At 48.9% G+C, this 24,273-nt stretch overlaps 1 protein-coding gene across 3 annotated transcripts in view; it reads left to right on the top strand.

The window, feature by feature from the left end:
* The window catches only part of PPP2R3A (protein phosphatase 2 regulatory subunit B''alpha), a 140,800-nt gene that overhangs the window by 106,133 nt on the left and 10,394 nt on the right, over positions 1-24,273 (top strand). For all 3 annotated transcript variants that reach the window (XM_077825646.1, XM_077825644.1, XM_077825647.1), the window contains 5 exons: positions 6,252-6,408; positions 10,179-10,227; positions 10,891-10,980; positions 13,429-13,604; positions 21,335-21,453. In XM_077825646.1, the coding sequence (XP_077681772.1) occupies positions 6,252-6,408; positions 10,179-10,227; positions 10,891-10,980; positions 13,429-13,604; positions 21,335-21,453 (591 nt within the window). The remainder of the gene's footprint in view (positions 1-6,251; positions 6,409-10,178; positions 10,228-10,890; positions 10,981-13,428; positions 13,605-21,334; positions 21,454-24,273) is intronic.

Below are 24,273 nucleotides of genomic sequence, written 5' to 3'. Positions count from 1 at the left end.
AGGAATGAGGTCTCCCTCCCTTTGTGCAGAAGCACTGAAGCTGTGGAACTGTTGCCTGTTCCATCAGCTCTTCATCTCAGCCACATACTTACCAGGTCCCTAGAACACCTTAGCCGGCAACCTTTGCAGGCACTTCTGCCAGGATCTTGAGTGGGAGCGCTTAAGAGGAGGTCTGGATTGTCATTCTCTGGAACATGCCTTCCTCATTTTTTGTTGGAGAAGAAATCCATCCTCTATGTCTATCCCCTGATGCTATTGCTTCTCAGAGGCCTGAACAAAATTAATCAGGCCAAAGCCAGAGTCATTCTAATTGCACAGGCTTGGCCATGACAAATATGATTCTCATACTTGGTTCGCCCCTCCTCTTGTCCTGCTCTATGGTTACCAGGTGCTGTGTACCAGACCTACTGATCCAGGACTCAAGGAAGGTTCTTCACCCCAACCTTGGAGCACTGCATCTCAAGGCTTGACTGCTAGCTGTCTCCCCAGATGGACTGTTTGAAAGAGGTGCAAGAGGTGTTACTGCATGTAGAAAAGCATCCATGAGGAAAACATGTCAACAGAAATGGGAGAGATTCCACCAGTGGTGTACCCAACAGGGTCTGTCCCATATTGATTTTCCCCAGTTCACATTCTGGTTTACCTTTTAGTCCTGAAGAACTGCCTCTGAGTTCTGTTAAAGTCAATTTAGCAGCTATCACAGCATCCATTTCCCTGTTGAGGGGTTTTCGGTGTTTGCTCACCCCACCACATATTGATTCATTAAACGTTTATTGAATCTCTTCCCACATATCAGGCAATCTGCCCCAGGATGGGACCTGAATCTCATCCTCAATTTGCTGATGAAGCCATCTCCCTTTGAGCTACTGGCTAAATGTTTCCTGCTTCTCTTGTCCATGCAGACTGCATTTTAGTTGCTGTCACCTCAGCTAGAGGGATTGGCAAATTAGGGGTTCTAATAGCTGAACCCCCCATACCATTTTTAGAGGAAGAAAGTATCTCTCTGATCACACCTTTGGTTTTTGCCCAAGGTAACCTCAGACTTTCAAATCAATCAGGACATTCAATTTCCATTTTTTTACTCTAAACCTCACCAGACTTGAGAATAAGCCTCACCTCTCACCTTGGTTGTCAGGGGAGTGTTGGTTTTCTACTTGGACAGAACTAAACCCCCTAGGGCCTCCCCCAAATTGTTTGTCTCTTTTGCACACAAAGTTAAAGGGGCCCCTATCCCAACCCAAAGACTCACCAAGTGGCTTTCTGGTTGCATGCCCTCTTCCTTGAGGCCGCTAATATTCAGCCTCCTCCTTGTGTTATAGCCCAATCTACGAATATAGCTCTGTTGAAGAAAGTTCCCAATGCAAAAATCTTCAAAGCTGCTTTGTGTGTTTCAGTTCACACCTTTCTGAAACATTGCACACTAGCGAACACCGATAGAGCAAACACTGCTTTTGGTACTGCTATTCTTCCTACAGTCTGAGACCGGGGTCCGAAGTAACCACTTCCTGTAGCAGGAAGTCACCTGAAATGGTGCACCCAGAGGGTCACTACTCGAAGAGGAAGGAGAGGTTACTTTCCCTATACAGTACAGGGTATAGGGGTATATAATGGTATAGTTCCTCCATTAACCACTCTCCTTCTTCTCTGCCTTGGAGCCTTTGCCTTTGTGGCAGAGAAGGAACTGAAGGCGGTTTGTCTGACATGGCCTATGTACCGTCAGTTTTAGGCACCAGGTTTGCTAGGACACATGTGTGAACTAAACAGGCACTGCTTCCAAACGTCTGGTTGAAGAGACATGGGGCACATGTGCACCTGAAGTGGAGCCCCATAGGGAGAAACATCGTGAAGAGCTCCAGTGACTGTACAAGGTAAAAAGAATGAGGAGTACTTGTGACACTTAGAGACTAACAAACAAGTACTCCTTGTTCTTTTTGCTGATACAGACTAACACTCTGAAACCTGTACAAGGTAAGTAACTTTTCCTTCCATGCACATGGTGTCCATGGTCCTGGGCAGCAGGGAAGGGGCAGGATGAATTACTCTTAGGTGGGGCACAATCAAAAGTTTAACTGTTCAAAAGACTCCTCAGAAGTCTGGGAGGCATCAAATGACTGAGGGAGAGGGATGGTGGAAATGCACGGACTAGGGAGGCCGTGGCAGGAGAGAGACTGCTCCCAGCTTTTAGAGTTCTTTGTCTAAGTAACGTGCAACTCAGTTGGGTTCCTCTGAATAAAGGGAATAACTCTGGATTTCTGAAATGGCCTGTGTGCTGAGCTTGGGAGTAACTTGCATTTGACTCTGAAGCTGAGGAGGCCTCCCAGGCCAATCTGTCTACTGTGTCAAGAAACTGTCTAGAAACACAAACCCCTGACTCCCCCAGATTCTCAGACTCCATTTTAGAGAATCTAAAACTCTTAAGCTCCAAGGGGTATAGGGGTGGCAAGAAAGAAAAAGAAAAGCAGTCCCTAGATCCCCTGGCCTTTTCATTTTCTTTAAGGCCATACTTTATCAGACTGAAGTGGCCATCTTGCCTCTTACTGGCACTGAAACCAGGGATGGGAAGCTAGGAAGCTAAATTGATAAAGCCCTGGTGTGATAAAGCCCCGGTGAACTAGGTTCACCGGGGGAAGGAGACCAAAGCCCTGAGGTAAGTGGGAAAGCGGGATACCGGGAGGAAGCACAGGCAGGAATGTCTGTGAGGGGAGGGCTCCTGCCTCATACTGAGAATGAGGGGCGATCAGCAGGTTATCTCAAGTGCTTATATACGAATACACAAAGCCTTGGAAACAAGCAGGGAGAACTGGAGGTCCTGGTGACGTCAAGGAATTATGACGTGATTGGAATAACAGAGACTTGGTGGGATAACTCACATGACTGGAGTACTGTCATGGATGGTTATAAACTGTTCAGGAAGGACAGGCAGGGCAGAAAAGGTGAGGGAGTAGCACTGTATGTAAGGGAGCAGTATGACTGCTCAGAGCTCCGGTACGATACTTCAGAAAAACCTGAGTGTCTCTGGATTAAGTTTAGAAGTGTGAGCAACAGGAGTGATGTAGTGGTGGGAGTCTGCTGTAGACCACCGGACTAGGGGGATGAGGTGGATGAGGCTTTCTTCCGGCAGCTCGCGGAAGCTACTAGATCGCATGCCCTGGTTCTCATGGGTGACTTTAATTTTCCTGATATCTGCTGGGAGAGCAGTACAGCGGTGCATAGACAATCCAGGAAGTTTTTGGAAAGCGTAGGGGACAATTTCCTGGTGCAAGTGCTAGAGGAGCCAACTAGGGGGGGAGTTTTTCTTGACCTGCTGCTCACAAACCGGGAAGAACTAGTAGGGGAAGCAAAAGTGGATGGGAATCTGGGAGGCAGTGACCATGAGTTTGTTGAGTTCAGGATCCTGACACAGGGAAGAAAGGTAAGCAGCAGGATACGGACCCTGGACTTCAGGAAAGCAGACTTCGACTCCCTCAGGGAACGGATGGGTAGGATCCCCTGGGGGACTAACATGAAGGGGAAAGGAGTCCAGGAGAGCTGGCTGTATTTCAAGGAATCCCTGTTGAGGTTACAGGGACAAACCATCCCAATGTGTCGAAAGAATAATAAGTATGGCAGGCGACCAGCTTGGCTTAACGGTGAAATCCTAGCAGATCTTAAGCATAAAAAAGAAGCTTACAAGAAGTGGAAGGTTGGACATATGACCAGGGAAGAGTATAAAAATATTGCTCGGGCATGTAGGAATGAAATTAGGAGGGCCAAATCGCACCTGGAGCTGCAGCTAGTGAGAGATGTTAAGAGTAGCAAGAAGGGTTTCTTCAGGTATGTTGGCAACAAGAAGAAAGTCAAGGAAAGTGTGGGCCCCTTAATGAATGAGGGAGGCAACCTAGTGACGGAGGATGTGGAAAAAGCTAATGTACTCAATGCTTTTTTTGCCTCTGTCTTCACAAACAAGGTCAGCTCCCAGACTGCTGTGCTGGGCATCACAACATGGGGAATAGATGGCCAGTCCTCTGTGGAGAAAGAGGTGGTTAGGGACTATTTAGAAAAACTGGACTTGCACAAGTCCATGGGGCCGGATGAGTTGCATCCGAGAGTGCTAAAGGAACTGGCGGCTGTGATTGCAGAGCCATTGGCCATTATCTTCGAAAACTCGTGGCGAACGGGGGAAGTCCCGGATGACTGGAAAAAGGCTAATGTAGTGCCAATCTTTAAAAAAGGGAAGAAGGAGGATCCTGGGAACTACAGGCCAGTAAGCCTCACTTCAGTCCCCGGAAAAATCATGGAGCAGGTCCTCAAAGAATCAATCCTGAAGCACTTACATGAGAGGAAAGTGATCAGGAACAGTCAGCATGGATTCACCAAGGGAAGGTCATGCCTGACTAATCTAATCGCCTTCTATGATGAGATTACTGGTTCTGTGGATGAAGGGAAAGCAGTGGATGTATTGTATCTTGACTTTAGCAAAGCTTTTGACACGGTCTCCCACAGTATTCTTGTCAGCAGGTTAAGGAAATATGGGCTGGATGAATGCACTATAAGGTGGGTAGAAAGTTGGCTAGATTGTCGGGCTCAACGGGTAGTGATCAATGGCTCCATGTCTAGTTGGCAGCTGGTGTCAAGTGGAGTGCCCCAGGGGTCGGTCCTGGGGCCGGTTTTGTTCAATATCTTCATAAATGATCTGGAGGATGGTGTGGATTGCACTCTCAGCAAATTTGCGGATACTAAACTGGGAGGAGTGGTAGATACGCTGGAGGGCAGGGATAGGATACAGAGGGACCTAGACAAATTGGAGGACTGGGCCAAAAGAAATCTGATGAGGTTCAATAAGGATAAGTGCAGGGTCCTGCACTTAGGACGGAAGAACCCAATGCACAGCTACAGACTAGGGACCGAATGGCTAGGCAGCAGTTCTGCGGAAAAGGACCTAGGGGTGACAGTGGACGAGAGGCTGGATATGAGCCAGCAGTGTGCCCTTGTTGCCAAGAAGGCCAATGGCATTTTGGGATGTATAAGTAGGGGCATAGCGAGCAGATCGAGGGACGTGATCGTCCCCCTCTATTCGACATTGGTGAGGCCTCATCTGGAGTACTGTGTCCAGTTTTGGGCCCCACACTACAAGAAGGATGTGGATAAATTGGAGAGAGTCCAGCGAAGGGCAACAAAAATGATTAGGGGTCTGGAACACATGAGTTATGAGGAGAGGTTGAGGGAACTGGGATTGTTTAGTCTGCAGAAGAGAAGAATGAGGGGGGATTTGATAGCTGCTTTCAACTACCTGAGAGGTAGTTCTAGAGAGGATGGTTCTAGACTATTCTCAATGGTGGAAGAGGACAGGACAAGGAGTAATGGTCTCAAGTTGCAGTGGGGGAGGTTCAGGTTGGATATTAGGAAAAACTTTTTCACTAGGAGGGTGGTGAAACACTGGAATGCGTTGCCTAGGGAGGTGGTGGAATCTCCTTCCTTAGAAGTTTTTAAGGTCAGGCTTGACAAAGCCCTGGCTGGGATGATTTAATTGGGTATGGGTCCTGCTTTTGAGCAGGGGGTTGGACTAGATGACCTCCTGAGGTCCCTTCCAACCCTGATATTCTATGATTCTGTGATCCTATGATCCCAACATGCAAATGTTCGGAGGTGCTGAGACCACAACGCCTTGAGAGGAGAGCGAGAAAGGTGATTGGTGAGAAGGGAAGGAAGAGAGACAGGAAAGGGATGGGGTACAAAAGTGTACTGTACCAGGATGACGTTGCTCCAGAGTGCATTGTTTTTTGACACGGGATGTGCCCCAGTTCCTACTGAGATTTGAGGCCTTATGGTGGTGAATGTCACTGAGTGTCACAGGCTGATCGAAGGCAGCCTATGCAGACATTGGGGCCAATTCTAGATGGCTGTTTGGTGTCCCCTCTGCCCCGCCTTGCTTCTGTTCATTATTCCTGAATTCTCACATGAAAGTGGTGGTGTTTATAGGACGCTCTGGGGATGAGCATTGTTTATGCAGACATCCGTACTCACATGCCAGGAGATCCATTTCTGAACAAGGGTATCTGTCATTCGCTGTGCCTCCTTGCTCATTCCCTTGATAAATGATGAATGTATTTGCATATGACAGCTGGCAAATGGAAAAGGGTTACATTTCAGAGGCGGATTAGTTCACAATGTGTAATTCGCCTCCGTGCCAGAGCCTTGGTACCCAGACAATTGCTGAAGCATCTCCCTATCTAGTCTAGAATTAACTTTCCTTCCAACTTGTGCCATTTCAGACTCTTGCCCTCTTGGAGGAAGAGGATGACATAAACCAAATCACAGACTACTTCTCCTATGAGCACTTCTATGTCATCTACTGTAAATTCTGGGAGCTGGACACTGACCATGACCTCTACATCAGCCAGAAGGATCTGGCTAGATACAATGATCAAGGTGAGGTGATCCCCCAGGCTGGGACATGTGCTGAGGATGGTGGTAACAGAAACCTGTAAAAGTTGCGGGAAAAGGTAGGCCTTGCCTTGCTGGGAAGTTATATTTTAAATGGAAAATTTGGTGCCACAGCAATGTAACTGGGGGCAGTGCTGGACTTCGCTTAGTGCTAATTGACAGAGCCATTTTTAGGGCGGGGGGAAGGGGAGCTGCAATAGACAATAAGGGCTTCTACACAGTGGGGTCTGTAATGATGCTAAATCCCCTTGCAGTCATCGACTGGCTGCCTCCAGCTCAGCTGCCCTCTGGCCACAGGTGGACAATGCAGTTCAGCAGAGGAGGTACAGCTTAGAAAATAGCAAGGGGGACAAGAAGCTGGTTCTGTACTTTGCTGTGGAGCGTGAGGTGAGAGATTCAAGTGATGGTTGAGAGTGGGGAGTTGGAAAAGGCCCTGAAGAAGCTTTGTACCTGGAAAAAGGTTCCCAAGAGCTTATGGAGGTCCCTGGGGTGAGGGCAACTCAGCCATGTCCCAGCTGCAGGGGTGGGGGCAGTTGGTGTGGGAGCTGCTACATTTTCTTATGCAAGCTCAGGATCCCAGTCTCCTTGGTGGTCCTCCCTAAACCCAACAACAGCACCAGCTGCAACCCACGCATCTTCCATATACCCAGTGGGAGCACTAAAGTGTGCGGGCAGTGTTCTGGACAAAGCAACAGGTGCCCCGTCTTGCCTCTCCACTTGTGGAAACAACAGCGGCTTACAAGTAGACCCAAAGGAAAGGCGCCCGTAAGAAAGCTCAGGCTGAACACAAGATTCAGGAGCCAATCACTCAGTCTAGGGGTGGAAGGAGCCTTCTCCCCCAGCCTTGTGGAGCCAGGAGTGGGCCTTAGTTTCCATGCCTAAGGCATCTCCCAATGGGAGGCTGTGTAGCCTATGGCCCCAGCAGAAGGAGCCAGTTTAAATATCTGTGTACATAACCCATCCCCTCCAAATCCTGCCCAACCCTTTCTTTACCTCGCTGCACATTCACATTTTAAATGCATTTAATCCTCAGCTTTTGCCCCTTCCAGTAGTGCACTAGTCACCCACCTCCCTTATTCATTCAGCCAGCGACCTCTAGCCTCACTCCTTGGCTCCTTTCCCTGAGCTGTCTCCAATGCTAGCCCAGGTGCCTGCCTGGGGTCCAGGCCTATTCAGGGAAGGTGCACTGAGGCACGTTCTCTCTTGGCTGGAAGAGGGGAAAGACTGTTATGGGCCTTGTGGCTCCAGAGGAGGAATCCCATCTGGTTTTGTGACCGAGGGGCCTTGTCCGGCCTGCACTTCCCCTTCTCCACTACTACAGCTTCTCAGTGTATAAGGCTGTGAAGCCTGTAATTTAACCAGGACTGGTGGGAGCACTCCCTGCCTCCCCTGACTCACTAAGAACATAAGAACGGCCATACTGGGTCAGACCAGATATCCATCTTGCCTAATATCCTGTCTTCCAACAATGGCCAATGCCAGGTTCCCCAGAGGGAATGAACAGTAATCATCAAGTGGCTAGGCACACCATCCCTGCCCATCCTGGCTAATAGCCACTGTTGGCCTTATCCTCCATGAACTTATCTAGTTCTTTTTTTAACTCTGTTATGGTCTTGGCCTTCACAATATCCTCTGGCAAGAGTTCCACAAGTTGACTGTGCGTTGTGTGAAAAAATACTTCCTTTTGTTTGTTTTAAACCTGCTGCCTATTAATTTCATTTGGTGGCCCCTAGTTCTTTCTTATTTACTTTCTCCACACCAGTCATTATTTTATTGACCTCTATCATATCTCACCTTAGTCATCTCTTTTCCAAGCTGAAAAGTCCCAGTCCTACCTAATCATTTTTGTTGCCCTTTTCAGAACCTTTTCCAATTCCAATATATCTTTTTTGAGCTGGGGCGACCACATCTGCATGCAGTATGCAAGATGGAGTTATATAGAGGCAATATGATATTTTCTGTTCATTATCTATCCCTTTCTTAATCATTCCCAGCATTCTGTTTGCTTTTTTGACTCTAGCTGCATGTTGAGTGGATGTTTTCAGAGAACTATCCACTATGATTCCAAGATCTCTTTCTTGAGTGGTAACAGCTGATTTAGACCTCATCATTTTTATATGTATAATTGGGATTATGTTTTCCAGTGGGCATTATTTTGAATTTATCAACATTGAATTTCATCTGCCATTCTGTTGCCCAGTCATCCAGTTTTGTGAGATTCTTTTGTAGGTCTTCACAGTCTGCTTGGGAGTTAACTATCTTGAGTAGTTTTGTATCATCTGAAAAATTTGCCACCTCACTGTTTATCCCTTTTTCGAGATCATATATGAATATGTTGAATAGGAATTGTCCCAGTACAGACCTCTGGGGGACACCACTATTTACCTCTCTCCATTCTGAAAACTGACCATTTATTTCTACGCTTTGTTTCCTATCTTTTAACCAGTTACTGATCCATGAAAGGAACTTCCCTCTTAGCCCATGATAGCATACTTTGCTTAAGAGCCTTTGGTGAGGGACCTTGTCAAAGGTTTTCTGAAAATCTAAGTCCCACACACATACTTCTCGGGAGCTTCTGACGGTGGGCCAGCATGCCTCCAAAGGGAGGTTTGCCAACTCCAGCATTTCTTAGCCTCCCCAAAGCGCTTATACCAGCTACCCATAGGCTGCAGCCTGCACTCCTCTCTGCAACCAGCCTGCTTTTCAGGCCCTGCCACCTTATGGCAGTAGCCAAGAGACAGTTGGGCTGTCTAAGTGGTGCTAGACCTTCAGCAGTCTTCTGCATGGGCTGAAGCCACCCCACGTGAATATAGGATACTACTGCCCCTAATGGACTGTGCTGGCATACTGTGAGAGCTGTAGGTGAGGGCCAGTTATTTAGGCAAGTACTTCACTATGTGCTAGAAAGTGTTCCGCAGTAAGTGTAAAAATAATCACAGTAACCTGGTAAATCCCGACAGCCGCTACTGTTAAATTGTGGCAGGACAGTGGGGAGAGACAGTCAGTCCCTGGCATGGCTGCGCCTGGAGCTCAGTGATCTTTTTTTCAGCAAATAATGAATTTGCTGGGGGAAGAATGTAGTTTCAGGTGACCCAACCCTATTTGCATATTTATGTCGAGTTCACTGAAGTGTTTCATTGAACTGACAAAAATTGACATGTTTTAGAAATGGTTCAACTGCATAGTGTGTTTTGACCCAGCTCAGACTTTTCGATTCACTGAAAATTTCCACCCAAAATGAAATATTTTTCTCAGCATTGCCAGCAAACCAAAAACACCAGTATTCACCCAGCTCTCGTTATGGGAGTGCAGGGTTTCGATGTTCCACCATAGTGGTAAAGACGCTAAGTTTCTTTTGTTGAGCTAAACATGCTGAGCTATCCTTCGTGCCCTCATGCCAGAAGTGCTCACCCCACTCTGGCAGCCCTTGATCATGGGACAAGTCCCAGTGGCGCTATTAGTTTCCAAGGTCTTATAGCTGGATAATCTGGAGCTGCCACATTCTAGGGGGACAATAGTTTTGTTGCCAGGCTAGGCACAGGAAGTGAGAGAGACTTGGAAGGTTAATTGCTACTGTTTGCAAAGCTATTAAAGTTTGGACTGTACTAAAATGGCCATGCAGGCCGTGTTCGTTGCCTGTCCTTTTAGCTGTGGGATAATGACTTTATACAGATTGACCACACACACACACAGCTCTGATAGACCATGAAGCTAACTGTGCCTATGTATTGATGCTTCATTTTCTTCATTTCCAGCTTTATCAACCAGGATTATTGAGAGGATATTCAGTGGAGCAGTGGTGAGGTAAGGTATAGCACCCTGGCTGGAGAATTAAATGGAGAACTGGAAGGAAGCAAAAACTAGAACAGGAATCCTGTCAGCCTTAAGTAGAAATGCAAGGTATTCTCATACATTCCCCATCCCACTGAGAGGGCAAGGTGCTAGCGTTTCCGTCACAGGCTAGGGCCAGTCTGAAAAGGAAGAGAGGGACCGGTGGGTGATTTTAAAAATAAATAAAACCCTGTCAAATTAGCACAGTTCCCAAACGCATCGCTGTGGGCCACAGGAGAGGGGACAGGTGCTTACACTTCATGTATGTATGTGTGTCCTAGTCCTACAGCAGTGACAGTGTCAGGCAGCTGGAGGGCACAATCGCAAAAGCTCCTTTAAAATAAAAGCTCCTAACTGTTTGTAGGGGTGGGGAGTACTTCAAAAGCAACTTCATCTTTGCAGTGACAGTAGGGCTGCGAATGCGGTATCTGCTTTCAGGAGCACTTCTCCTCCCTGAGCAAGTTCAGTATGGGAGGGGCCGACCAATACCAACAGACTCCTTCTGGCCTAAAAGAACAAGCATGAGTGTTTTCCAGGTGTATGAAAATTCCCAGCTCGCTCCCCAGAAGGTGTTTTGAGTTTGCTTTTGGCTGTGTATTCATGTTATAATTTAGAAGGTGCTTTGGGGTCTTTCAGGGGCAACGAAGCACAGAAGGAGGGACGGCTGAGCTATGCAGATTTCGTGTGGCTCCTCATTGCTGAGGAAGACAAAAGGAGCCCTACAAGGTAGGACTTCTAGGAAGGGTGTGGAGAGACACATGCAGAAAGCTCATGGAATTACAGGAGACTGGGACCTGCTAGTTAGTGCAAAGGCCTGTGAACCAGGATGAGCCTGGCTTGCAGTGGGAGGTGAGGCATTGACTTACTGGATCACCCTGCACAGATAACTTGCCTTTGCCAGTAGAAAACCAGATAAAAAACAAACTTTGCTTTTAAAGTAACCTTTTCTCCAGACCCTGGATTTTATCGGTGGTCACGAAACTTCCCATCACACCCCACTCTGTCCCTTGTCCCATGTTTGCCTAAGGATACATGCAGGGAGCAGGGCTGAGGAGGTGGGAGAAGCTTTCATTTGTTTGCTCCATGCCATCACCACCACCAGCAGGCAGGCCCTGCTGCTGGCCTCATGTCCTAGCACCCCTCCAAGGGTAAGGGAAGGCCACTACCTGAGCCATAACAGCAGTGGATGCTCCCAACTGCCTACCAAAGGGCCCGCCCCACCCCCGGCAAGGTTTAGGCCCAAGTGGCTATGGGTTTCACCCCCAGCTGCCCCATTCAGTGCCTCCTGTTTCACCTTCATCACCAGGGCCCTTCCTCACCGTGCTTGCATGGAGGACTATGTGCAAACGCTGCCAGCAGGCATGAGGCCTCCAGCCATCAGGGAGCCCCCAAGTTGCAGGGAGGCAGGTAGAGCTCTCTCTGGCATGGAGGCCACTGCGCAGGATGGGGTGCAGGACCTGGGCACCAGCAGACCATTTTGCTCCCCCACATGACTGTCAAGCCCCTACATGCCTGTATCACCCCAGGAAAGCCCCTCTCACTAGAGCCCCCTCCTGATGTCATATAAGGATCACAGCTTGCTCTGGATGCCAGCCTTCTGCTGCCAGGTCAGCATCCAGCTGGTGGCAGCAGTGCCTGGCAGGAGGCCACTTTGCCCTCCCAGGGGGCTGCCAACCACAATCCATCCCTCTGGCTGTGAAGTGAATGAGCTTGAGGGCTTTGGCAACCAGTGTGTTCCGGACACCCTCGTCCAATAATGCATCTGCCTCTTTCGCGGGATCGAGTGCTGCTCCTGTTCTTGCCACAGGGAAGAGGTGGTGGCAGAAAAGCACAGGCTGAGAATGGGGCATAGCTCCATCCCAGATTGTTATGTGAACATTGTCAACGTGGAGTTAAAAGACCTGCACTAATCTAAGGAACGTTGTTGCTGTCTCAGTGATTTTCCCCTGAGCAGAGGACCCTGACTTTTGGGGTTCTGAAGTATGTTGATTTTTTAGGGATGCTGCTTATCAGAGAGGTGTTTCCTGCAGTGATCTGTGCACTGTTAGTATAGATCAGTGACTTGGGTGACTGGGAAGGAGGTGGTATCAAAGAGGGAGACTCAGTAGGATGCTGCTAGAACAGAACAGTTCCCCTGACTGCCGCCACTCCACTGCCCTCCTGCCAGATACTTGCCTAGTACTGACTCAGTTATAGAATCAATGAGGGTATGGGACATGCCTTTCAGAACTGGGATTACGTACTGTGGTGAATGGCTGGGGGGAGCATGACAAAAATTGCAATCCAGTGGTCCATTGATTCCATTTACTTAGCAGATGTGTGAACTAGTGGGTGTGGGAGAATACTACACAGCCTCTCCTTGCATTCCCCTCTCCAGTGGCCTGCCACTCACACAGAATCACTTGAGTTGTTTAGGACAGTGACTGGCGAGGGAGAATGAAAACTGGAGTCCCATCAGTCCTGCCCCTGGCCTGGCCATAGCTAAAGCCTCAGCAGTTATTTGAGACCTTTGCCTTTTGCATAAAAGAGCACATGGAACTATTTTAGACATCCCAGGCCTGCATTAGCTCCTGCCAGGGGTTTCCCAGAGATACTCAATAACCTAAGTGTAGGGATAACTGCAGGCAATTAGCCTGTTTGGGCAACCCCACCTTTGACGAGGGCGCAGTTCCCATACCCCAGGACACAGCAAACACGAATACTGGGCCTTTGCTGGGAAACATAGGCCCAAGTACATTCATTAATATCAGTTACTGTGCTTCCCCTCCATTGTGCAGACAGCAAAGCTACTGAGTAAACTGACCCCTGTAGTGCTCAGGGCAGAAGCAGCAGGATCTGCCTCTAGCTGATACAGAGAGGCAGCTTATAGCTTATACAGAGAGGTTACTTTAACTGGTGCTTGGTTAGTGCTGCCCAAACCCCTAGAAGCTGCTCCAGCCCCCTCCCATCATCAGCACTGAAGGCCAGTTGTAGAATAGGGAAATTCCTACCCTTGAGTAATTGAGGGTATTGTCAGACTCTGCTTTTACTCTGCAATTCTAGCTGTCAGTCATGATGGATGTGGTACAGGACCAGAGGACCTTGCACTGCTCCGATCTCTGGTGGATAAGATAATATTCCTGGTTTCTGCACTGCTGCCAACATGAAAATACTAATTCTCTTCTTCTTCCTTAGTATTGAATACTGGTTCCGCTGCCTGGATTCTGATGGAGATGGTGTGCTGTCTATGTATGAACTGGAGTATTTTTACGAGGAACAGTGTGAGAGGATGGAAGCGATGGGCATTGAGCCATTGCCATTCCATGACTTACTGTGCCAAATGCTCGACCTGGTGAAGCCAGATGGGGATGGTAAGAGCTGCCGTAAACCCCAGCCTGTTGGAGGTGTTTAGTGAGGCCAAGTTCCCACCTATGCTCACTCTGTTTTTATTTTAAGAGCTCATTTGGGTTCTCTCTCCACTACGCCTACGTGGCCCATCTCCGTGCTAAGTGGTTGGAAATGGGGGAGGAGGAGGTTGCTTGCACATCCCTGCACAAGTAGTAACAATCAAGCCCCAAGGAGTAAGGGGTTTATGGTGACTAATTCTTGCTAGATTAATGCCGCTACTATTTTAATTTCTGATTTATAACAAGGAGGAGATAGGCTACAGCCTGCTCATGTCATACCATTCCATGTATCATAGATTAGGACAAACACATAATAGAGAGAGCAAAAAAACCACTTTGCCCAACAGAAATTCTCCTCTGACACTGCTGAGAGTAGTATGGCAGCCCATTAACCCTGCAATGAAGTAGTCCATTAGACAGGAGAGGCAGAAGGGCAATGCTGACATTTCATAAGCTTTGTACTAAATGAGTCAGGCCTGGTGGTTGAGTGTCTACAGCTCCTGACAAAGGCCAGGACCTGTGCACCCGGCACTACAGCGAGGGGATCTCCCCAGCCAGGCTGGAGGGCCCTGTGGAGCCATTCTGGGCTACTATGCAGCACGAGTGCCATCCCCCACCCACAGGCTCCTCTGGCACTATCCTCACCCACACAAAGGGCCTGTGCAGAGCTGAACTATGAGCTCTGCCTGTGGTGCACACTGCCTGCACAGTCTCACTCTGTCACCACTCAGATATGGCACTGCCTGGAACTTCCTTGGGCTCCACCCCTTCCTTTTCTTCATTGGCAGTGGTAGGGCCTATGCTACCCTCAGCCTTTTTGCCCATAGCCCCCCTTCTGCAGGTTGTGCCCAAAACCCTGGGCTTCAAACCCTTCCAGACCTTTCACAGGTCTTTCCCCCTCAGCAAAGGGCATTGCAGCTGCCTCTACTGCCTCGGCAAGTTCCATGTCCCGTCAAACTGTAAGGTTTGCTTCAGATTAAAGAGCAGATCAAAGAAGCTGAAGGAGGATAGACTTAAACTGTTCCTTATGGAGTGTTCCCTGAGACCATGGGGTCTGATTCCCCACATACATAGGCCTCAGCCTCTCAGTGCTCCGGTGACAACTTCAGTTCCAGCGATCAAAGACCAAGGGACAACTTCTGAAGCCTCCAGACATTCTAAGCAGAAGAGATCTCAGTCTCCTGATAACCAGTCTAAGCCCAGGGAAATTCACCCCAGAGACCAGGTACTAAGAAGATCTCACATCCTCCTCCGGGTACTGCTGAGGCTTCTGCTTCTTCCGGCTCCATCAGAAAGGTCTACCAAGCACCTCACATACCGAGAAGTCTCTTGGCAAGCAACCCCACTCAGCACTGGCCTCTGTAGCTTTAGAGCCCTCCGAACACAGGGACTCCTCAAAGCACCGGCCCCAACTTTGGCATCCTCTGTGGGAAATAGCCATAAGGAGCATGTGGACCACACATCCATGTGGTCTCTGGTACCACTTGACTCAAGGACTACTGCCCTGGATCACCGGTTCTATCCTCTTTCGTCTCACAAAGACCTCTGTCTGACAGAGGAGCATGAACCCCCTCTACTAATTGGGTATATCTACACTATGAAATTAGGTTGGATTTTATAGATGTCGATTTCTAGAATTTGATTTTATACAGTTGATTGTGTATGTCCACACTAAGCGCATTAAGTCAGCAGAGTGCCCTGGTGAGTCAAGTGGTACCAAAGTGAGGAGTGCGTCCTCACTACCATGGCTAGTGTTGACATACAGAGCGGTGCTCTGTGGGTAGCTATCCCACAGTTCCTGCAGTCTCCGCTGCCCATTGGAATTCTGGGTTAAGCTCCCAATGCCTGTTAGGGCAAAAACTTTGTTGCGGGTGGTTTTGGGTACATGTTGTCAGGCCCCCCTCCCTCCCTCCGTGAAAGCAACGGCAGACAATCATTTTGCGCCTTTTTTCCGGGGTCCCGTCCTCCAGCCCCGCTCAGCCCGCTGCCTGCCTGGATGATCAGAACCCCAGACAGGCAGCGGGCTGAGTGGGGCTGGCAGACGGAGCCCCAGACCAGCAGCGGGCTGAGCAGCTCAGGCCACTGCCGGTCTGGGGCTCCAGCCACCGGCTCCTGCCAGCCGGGGTCCCGGCCGCCGGCCCCGCCCAGCCCGCTGCCATGGTTGCCATACCACAGCAAGCATGGAGGCCGCTCAGCTCACTGTCACCATACGTCTCCTGGGTGCTGCTGGCAGATGCGGTACTGCATTGCTACACAGCAGCAGCTCCTTGCTTTCGCAGCAGACAGTGCAGTAGGACTGATAGCTGTTGAACGTCTCTGGGTGCTCCTGGCAGACCTCGGTGAGGTTGATCGGGGTGCCTGGGCAGACATGGCTATTCTCCTCTTAGAGCACCGAATGGGAGTGACTCCAGGTCATTCTCTTCTTTAAGTTTCATCTCATGGAGATTCAGTCCTGCCTGGAATATCATGCGAGCTGGAGGCTTCTGCCTCAGGCTGCTCTCCCAGCTGGCAGCACCATGCGATTGCACCTACCCCAGCCTACCCCTTGCTCCCATGGCTCTTGAAGCCTGGGCAATAGTAAGGAGCCATTCAACTTGTGGAATGACAAATCCAGAACGAAGAATTGCACTCTATGGGCCACGTTAAGATTATTTCAGAGTCCTAGATAGCATTTAGTCCCTATAAAAGGCTTCATGAAAATTTTATCCCGCCCCTAACAAAAATGTGAATTTATCAGAGCAGCTGAAAGAGTAAGGAACCCGGGACTATAACTTAGAGAGAGCTTCCATATTATTTAACTCATAATTGATATAATTCAAAGTAAAATTTCACAGTGTGGTCTGTTCTAAGACTAAAAATGCAAGAGGAGAGTCAGAAAAAGGAACAGTGACCTGTTTCGAACCAGGGACCTTTCGCATGTTAGGTGAATGTGACAACCACTACACTACGGCCTTCCTGTTCACAAGGTGGTCATGCCCCCACCCAAGGCTGCCACAGCGTGGAGTGCATGTGACACAGTGACCTGGCTCAGGCAGGATCACTAGCAAGGCATGAAATTAGACGAAGGTTTCTAACCATCAGAGGAGTGAAGTTTTGGAATAGCCTTCCAAGGGAAGCAGTGGGGGCAAAAGACCTATCTGGCTTTAAGATTAAACTCGATAAGTTTATGGAGGAGATGGTATGATGGGATAACGTGATTTTGGTAATTAATTGATCTTTAAATATTCATGGTAAATAGGCCAAATGGCCTGTGATGGGATGTTAGATGGGGTAGGATCTGAGTTACTATAGAAAATTCTTTCCTGGATATCTGGCTGGTGAATCTTGCCCATATGCTCAGGGTTTAGCTGATCGCCATATTTGGGATCGGGAAGGAATTTTCCTCCAGGGCAGATTGGAAGAGGCCCTGGAGGTTTTTCGCCTTCCTCTGTAGCATGGGGCACAGGTCACTTGCTGGAGGATTCTCTGCTCCTTGAAGTCTTTAAACCATGATTTGAGGATTTCAATAGCTCAGACATAGGTGAGAGGTTTTTCGCAGGAGTGGGTAGGTGAGATTCTGTGGCCTGCGTTGTGCAGGACGTCAGACTAGATGATCATAATGGTCCCTTCTGACCTTAGTAACTATGAATCTATGATACTTTTGCTGTTAAGCAAACACAGCAGTTCTTTCCTGGCCTCTGCCACTGAATGCCTCCATGCATTAAGCTGTGCCCTATCAGTGCAGGAAGACTGCATGAGCTCAGAAAACATGTCATCGCGAGTGTGTTTTTTCACCTTCTAATCTGTGATAACCTCAGGGACAGAGATGATAGGGGGAGCGTAGAAACATTCTACGCTCTATGATTCTGGGGGGACTGCATGGTCACCTGTGCTGCTGTGTTCGCCATGCTGGCCAAACAGGAAATGAAATTAAAAAGTTCCCGATGCTTTTCCTGTGTACCTGGCTAGTGCATCTGAGTTCAAAGTGCTGTCCAGAGCAGTCACAATGGAGCACTCTGGGATAGCTCCCGGAGGCCACTACCGTCGAATTGCGTCCACGCTACCCCAAATTCGACCCAACTATGTTGATTTCAGTGCCAGTCCCCTCGGGGAGGAGCACAGAAATAGATTTTAAGAGCCCTTTAAGTCAACAAAAATGGCTTCGTTGTGTGGACAGGTGCAGGGTTAAATCGATCTAACGCTGCTAAATTCGACCTAAACTCGTAGTGTAGACCAGGGCTAAGAGGTATGAGGAGGATGTCTCTGTCAGTATTAATCTATCCACCTGTACAACCTACCAGTCAGTATCGGTGCATCCTCCCACAAAAGCTTGGCCACTGGTACTGACTCGGATACCAGCACCTACTCAGATGCCGGTACCGACATCCCTAGCCTGTCTATTGGACGGGGGAGGTTGGTACATCTTCAGAATAGGACATCTCCATCGAAGATTCAGCCACCTTCTCTTTCCAGCCTCCCTCCCTGGCAGTATACCCTGGTGATGATGTTCTGGAAACTAGCCCCGCCAGCCTTTGCAGGAGCATGCTTGGAGTCCCACTCCCTTTCCATACCCCAACCACAATGGGCTTTCTGGAATCCTAGGGCCTTCTCCAGTTCGACAGCATGCCCTAAGATACAAGGACCCATGAGCAGGAGCAGCCTTCAGTATGTAGGGAGCCCCTTCGCTATGAAGCATCCCAAACATCCTCAGGGAGACTTCGAGGAGGACCAGGAGTTAAGAGCAGAGGAGGAAGTACCTCCTTCCAACAAATAATCCTCATCATTTCTGTATGAAGCAGTTATGCCCCCTCCACCATCCTATGTGGATTATTTTAGATTGTTCCAGGACGTGATGAAGCGGGTGGCCAAGACTATAGATTACCCTGGAAGAGATACAAGAGCTCTAACACTCTCTGGTGGATACTCTCCACACCACATTTCGAGGCAAACTAATGCTGTCTATTCATGACACCCTCTTGTCTGCCAGATGTTATGGCCTGGTGACACCTGTCACCATCCCACCCAGGTGCAACAGGGCTCACAAAAAATACTATGTTCCGGCCAATGGCTCTGAATATCCTTTCTTCTTACCCCACCATCCATTTCTTGTGTTTGACGTCTGGTCAATGAAAGGAGCGGACACCACCAGGGTAAGATCAGCTTCTCATGATAAAGAGCTCAAGTGCGTTGATCTTCTTGGCAGCAAGAGCTACTTCTTGGCTGAAGTACAGTTCAGTGTCACCCACTATTGCGCCTTGTTGACAAAGTACTATTACACCAAATTTGCATAATGTATTGACCATCTGCCACAGGACCAGAAGGACCAATTTCAAGCCCCCATCTCTGAGAGACAGACAAAAGAATGAAGGGATTTTCTCTCTCCATACACACTATCTAAAATGGGTCTCAGGATGCATCCTAGCATGTTACAAGGCTTCTGGTGTGCACCCTCATCCTAGGGCACTGACCCATACCACCAGAGCTAAATCCATTTCAGTAGTACTGCTTAAAAAACATACCCATTACAGACATTTGTAAAGCTGCCACTTGGTCTTCTGTGCACACTTTTCCATGTCATTCATATCTCCAGCTCAAATACAGTCTTAGGTGAGGCTGTTCTCTGAACTCATCTCCTCAGCACTCTTCTCCGTAATCAAGATACTGCTTCGGAGTCACCTAACGTGGAGCACCCATAGGGGCAAAAACACAAAGAAGGGGAGGTAACTAACTTTGTACAGTAACTGGAGTTCTTCAAGATACATCCTTCTCTGTGTGCTCCACTACCCGCCTTTTTTCCCCTCCACCTCAGAGTACTTTGTACATCATTGTCGAGAAGGAACTTGACCGGCAGCAGGTCTGCCCCCCCTTTTAGACCCTTGGTCTAGACCTGCAGACACAGCTGAAGAAAAGTTTCCAATAAAAGGCAAACTGGTCTGCAACCACCAAACATGGAGCACCCATAGAGACAAAACATCTCAAACAATTCCAGTTACTGTATGAGGTGAGTAATCTGTCCTTTTCCTTAGCCTAGCTAAAAAGTCTCACAAATTGCCTGTGTGCAAAACCTCTCTCCTGGGAGGCATGGAAAAGTCAGCCATGAGTTCAACAGAAGCAGTTTAACCCATTTGCTAAGCGCTGTAGGTGGTGAACTGGCCTTCACTAGCTCCCTACCAGTCTCCATTAACCCATTAGCAAATGGGTTAACTTGCTGACCTCATGGATGACTTGTGCTACTGTAGGCCTGGGTGATGAGCAAAAACACACCCCAAGAGAAAGTTTAGGTACAGCACTACAATCCAAGAGCTGGTGTAAATTCTTGAGTTCATAGGTTTTATGGCCTGAAGGGAACATTATGATCATCAGATCTGACTTCCTGCATTGCATGGGCCATGGCATGTCACCAGGCTCCTGGACTCTAGCTCAGCTGGATGTTCTCTCTTTTAGAAAGAGGCATTTAATCTTCATTTAAAGATTTCAAGTAATGGAGAATTCCTCCCCCCCTCCCCCCACATCCAATTAAATGATGGATTATCTGGTGGTTGTAATATATATTTCAAATATTATTTAGATTCAGTCTTACTTAACGGCGGGATGGAGGGTGAATTAAAAAGCTCTGTTGTAGGTTAAGATGGAGATCAAAGTATAGCCTGTATTGGGAGGTTCACTGCAAAACTACACCTTCAAATCACCGTTACAGTTGAAGTAGCTTCTGTTCAGGTTTCCCTCAGCAGCTTGTCCTGCAATGGAGGGATCTGGATGAGGTAACCATGATGATCTCCTGATTTTAATCAACACAATGAGAGGAACAATGTGTAACATTTTGGACCATGCCAAAGAAAAGAACCTTACACCAAACAGCAGTGCAGAAGCCACATACATTAAGGGGACTGGATAATGTCCTTCTGCAAGATGATTGCCTAGCAACACATGTTTCTAAAGCACTGCCTGAAACACAGCAGAACTGTGCTTACGTTGAAAAAGCAATGCTGGCCATTGTTTTTGGTTGGGATGAGTTTCATGAGTATCTGTAGGAAGCCATAGCACAAAAGCCAGACTACAAAGCACCCTCTGAACTTCAGCAAATTATCCTGGAATTGCAAAAGTCAGTAAATGGAAAATATAGGCCTGGTAAGGAGCTGTTTACAGCAATAGCTTGCCAATAAATATGACTCAAGTACTACCCATTACTGACACTATCTGATAAGCGCCCATAGGAAACACAAAAATAGCCCAATCTTACTACAGCCTGAGGCAATAATTCTACTGGAAGAACCCAGATACCTCTAATCATAAAACCATATTAGGACCAATGAAATTAAGTTGCTGCACATGCCGGCATGCTCTACAATAGCCAGTGTGTCATGCAGTATGAGGACTGTAGTACTAACCGTTTATTACATAGCACCTGTCTGGCTATTGAGTAACGTATGAACACAGTCCAAGATGTGCTTTTTAGACAGGCATGAATGCTGTGTGAAATCTGCATATAGGAAGCAGAATGCAAAACAACCACGGAAGCCAGATGAGATGCCTCCTCATCCTTGGTCCAAGCTAGACACAGAGCTATTTGCTTGGCTAATAAATGGGCATTGGCAGCATGAAAAAACACACACCGTAGTGGTATTATCCTAAATTAGAAAAGACCTGTGCTAAATGGGTCCTACCACTCACTATTTAAGAATGCGCTACTAAAATAACGCGTGCTCTTTCTGCAGGAAGGGTGACGCTGCGAGACTTGAAGAGATGCAGAATGGCTCACGTATTCTACAACACCTTCTTTAACTTAGAAAAGTACCTGGACAATGAACAACGGGATCCCTTTGCAATTCAGAAGGTATAAAGCAGGGTCTCCAAATGTTGCTGCCCCAAAACTATTTTTAGGGACAGTGAACTTTGGCTTGTTGCAGAAAAAAGCAGTGGGGTGGAGAACTGAAAAAAGTGCTGTGTGGGCATGAATAAGCACAATAGCATCCAGCCATGGGCTGGGTCTGGCTCACAGGCCCAATTCACATTCCCACCTGGCAGTGTATCCCCTAAGCCAGAGGGGGGAAAACTACGGACCACATTCAGCCCGCAGGACCCTTCCTTCTGGCCCCCGAGCTCCTGCCAGGGAGCGGGGTCAGGACAGGCTTGCAGAGGAGCCAGCCCTGCAGCGTAGTGAGCGGGGCGGAGGCTAGCCCCTGGCCCCTCCCCTCCCTCCCTCCCAGTCCCAGTCCCCCCAGTGCCTGGGCAGTGTGGTTGCAGCTCTGGCTGGGTGGCACGGCGATAGCGCTGCCAGACCTGGTGCTCCATGGCGGTGCAGTCAGGGGCGGTTCCGGGCAGGCGGGAGGGGTCGAGGCAGAGCAAGCCAAGGCCCCCCTCTACCCCCAGCATGCTTGGCCCCTGGCCCCAGCAGCCAAGCCCTGACAGGGAGTGAGCCCTACCCGACTGCTAGGGAGAGCAGCCAAACGAGCAGGAGAAACACATGGAGAAAGGACTGAGCCCCCACTTTCCCCCACCCCACAGGTAATGTGGGGCAGGGAGAGCAGGGCGGGGGGGGCCCAAGGGGGTGGAGAGCAGGGGAGATTGGATAGGGGCAGGGGTCCTCAGGGTGGTCAGGGGGTGGGGGGTAGGGGGCATTGGATCAGGGACAGGCGACCTGGGGGGATGGTCAGGGGACAGAGAGTGGGGGGGGGGGTGTTGGATGGTGGGGGGTTCCAGCGGGCTGGATGGGGGCAGGGGCCAGGCCACACCTTGCTGTTTGGGGAGGCATAGCCTCCCCCAGCCTTCCCTACCTGGCCCTCCATACAATTTCTGTACCCGATGTGGCCCTAGGCCCAAAAAGTTTGCCCACCCCTTACCTCAGCAGTAGGCTGGAAACTGCTGCTCTAGGGCCTTGAAGACAGACCTGTTCGATGCAGCTTCATCCACCACACCCATTCTCTGGCAACAGAGACAAAATGTAGCTCATTCATTTACAGCAGTGGTCACCAACTGTCAATCGCGATCAGCTGGTTGATCCTCGGCCTCTCCCAGTCAATTGCAATCACCGGTGGTGTAGCGGGGCTGCTGCTAAGGCAGGCTCCCTGCTGCAGCCCCACGCTGCTCCTGAAAGCAGCCAGCATGGCCCCGGGGGGAGGGAGGGGCAGGGGTCTCCGCATGCTGCTCCTGCCTGCAAGCACTGCCCCCACAGCTCCCATTGGTGGGGAACGGTGGCTAATGGGAACATTGTGGGTGATGCCTGAGAAAGGGGTAGTACGCAGAGCCACATGCCCCTCTTTCAGGGGCTGCAGAGGTGCACTGGCCTCTTCCAGGAGCAGCATGGGGCCAAGGCAGGCAGGGAGCAGTATGTAAGGTTAAATTCCTGCCTTAACCTCACTGCGCTGCCTGGGGTAAGTACTGGCCAGCCAGAGGCCACACCCTTAGCCCTGAGCACCCTTCCAGAGCCAGCACCCCAAGCCCCTGCCCCAGCCCTGACCTTCCCTCCCAGAGCCAGCACCCCGCACCACAACCCCCTGTCCCCCCAGAACCAGCACTCCATACCCCCTGATGCACTCTAGCCAAGCTCCCTCCCCGCACCCCAACACCCTGCCCCTGTTCCCAGAGCCAGGACCCCCTCTTGTGCTGCAGCCAAGCCCCCTCCTGCACCCAAACACCCTCCCAGAGCTTGCATCCCTTACCACCTCCCAACCCCCTGCCCAAGCGTGGTGAAAGTGACTGAGGGTTGGGGGGAGTGAGCAAGAGAGAGAGGGGAGAATAGAGTGAGTGGGGCAGGGCCTCGAAGGGCCTCGAAGGGCAGGGTAGATCCTGGGTTGCCCTTAAATTCAAAAAGTGATCTTGGGCATAAAAAGTTTGGAGACTACTGATGTACAGGGTTTGGGTATAAGGGCCAGGTTCCAAGCTTTTGGCCTGCCCATTGCTGGGAGAGAATTGGTTTGCTGGGCTGACAGGCGAGCAGGTAGCCCTGCCCCTCCCTGCATTCATTGTCTCCGCTGTCCACTTGTCTTTTAAGAATGCTCAGTATCAGCACCTTCTGAATTCTGCTATACTCAGCTTACATTTCCCCAAACTAAAAAAAACCCAACCCTTTGACAGGCAGATTGTAGCAACATGCCTACACAGTTCATTTTCAGATTTCTGCCCCAGGTTGGGTTTTGATTTACAGTGTCTTGGTGTAGATCATTGGTAGAAATTGTCAACCTTAAGAAAAAATGTTTTTGGAGGGGAGATAGGAGGGAGTCTTGTATCTCAGTAACCCATTGGTCAAATAACCCTAAATTTGGATCCATAAAAACTAGGTTTGTCAATTAATCGCCATTAACTCAAGCGATTAACGGAAAACTAATGAACTAGATTTTAAAAATAGGCATGATTAATTAGTCTTCAATAATAATAGAATAGCACTTTAAATTATAAATGTTTTTGGTTGTTTTTCTACTTTTTCAAATATATTGATTTCAATTACAACAACAGAATACTATAAAGTGAGTCCTGTACACTTAGTACAACAGTGCCATGTGAACACCTACTCTCACTTTCAGGTGACATTGTAAATAAGAAGCAGGCAGGATTCCCTCCCATAAATATAAACAAACTTGTTTGTCTTTGCGATTGACTGAACAAGAAATAGGACTGAGCGGACTTGTAGGCTCTAAAGTTTTACATTGTTTTCTTT

The sequence above is a fragment of the Eretmochelys imbricata genome, chromosome 9 (assembly GCF_965152235.1).
Source record: "Eretmochelys imbricata isolate rEreImb1 chromosome 9, rEreImb1.hap1, whole genome shotgun sequence".
NCBI classification, from domain to species: Eukaryota; Metazoa; Chordata; order Testudines; family Cheloniidae; genus Eretmochelys; species Eretmochelys imbricata.
The sequence above is the reverse complement of the archived record's forward strand: the minus strand, read 5'-3'. Positions and strand labels throughout refer to the sequence as shown.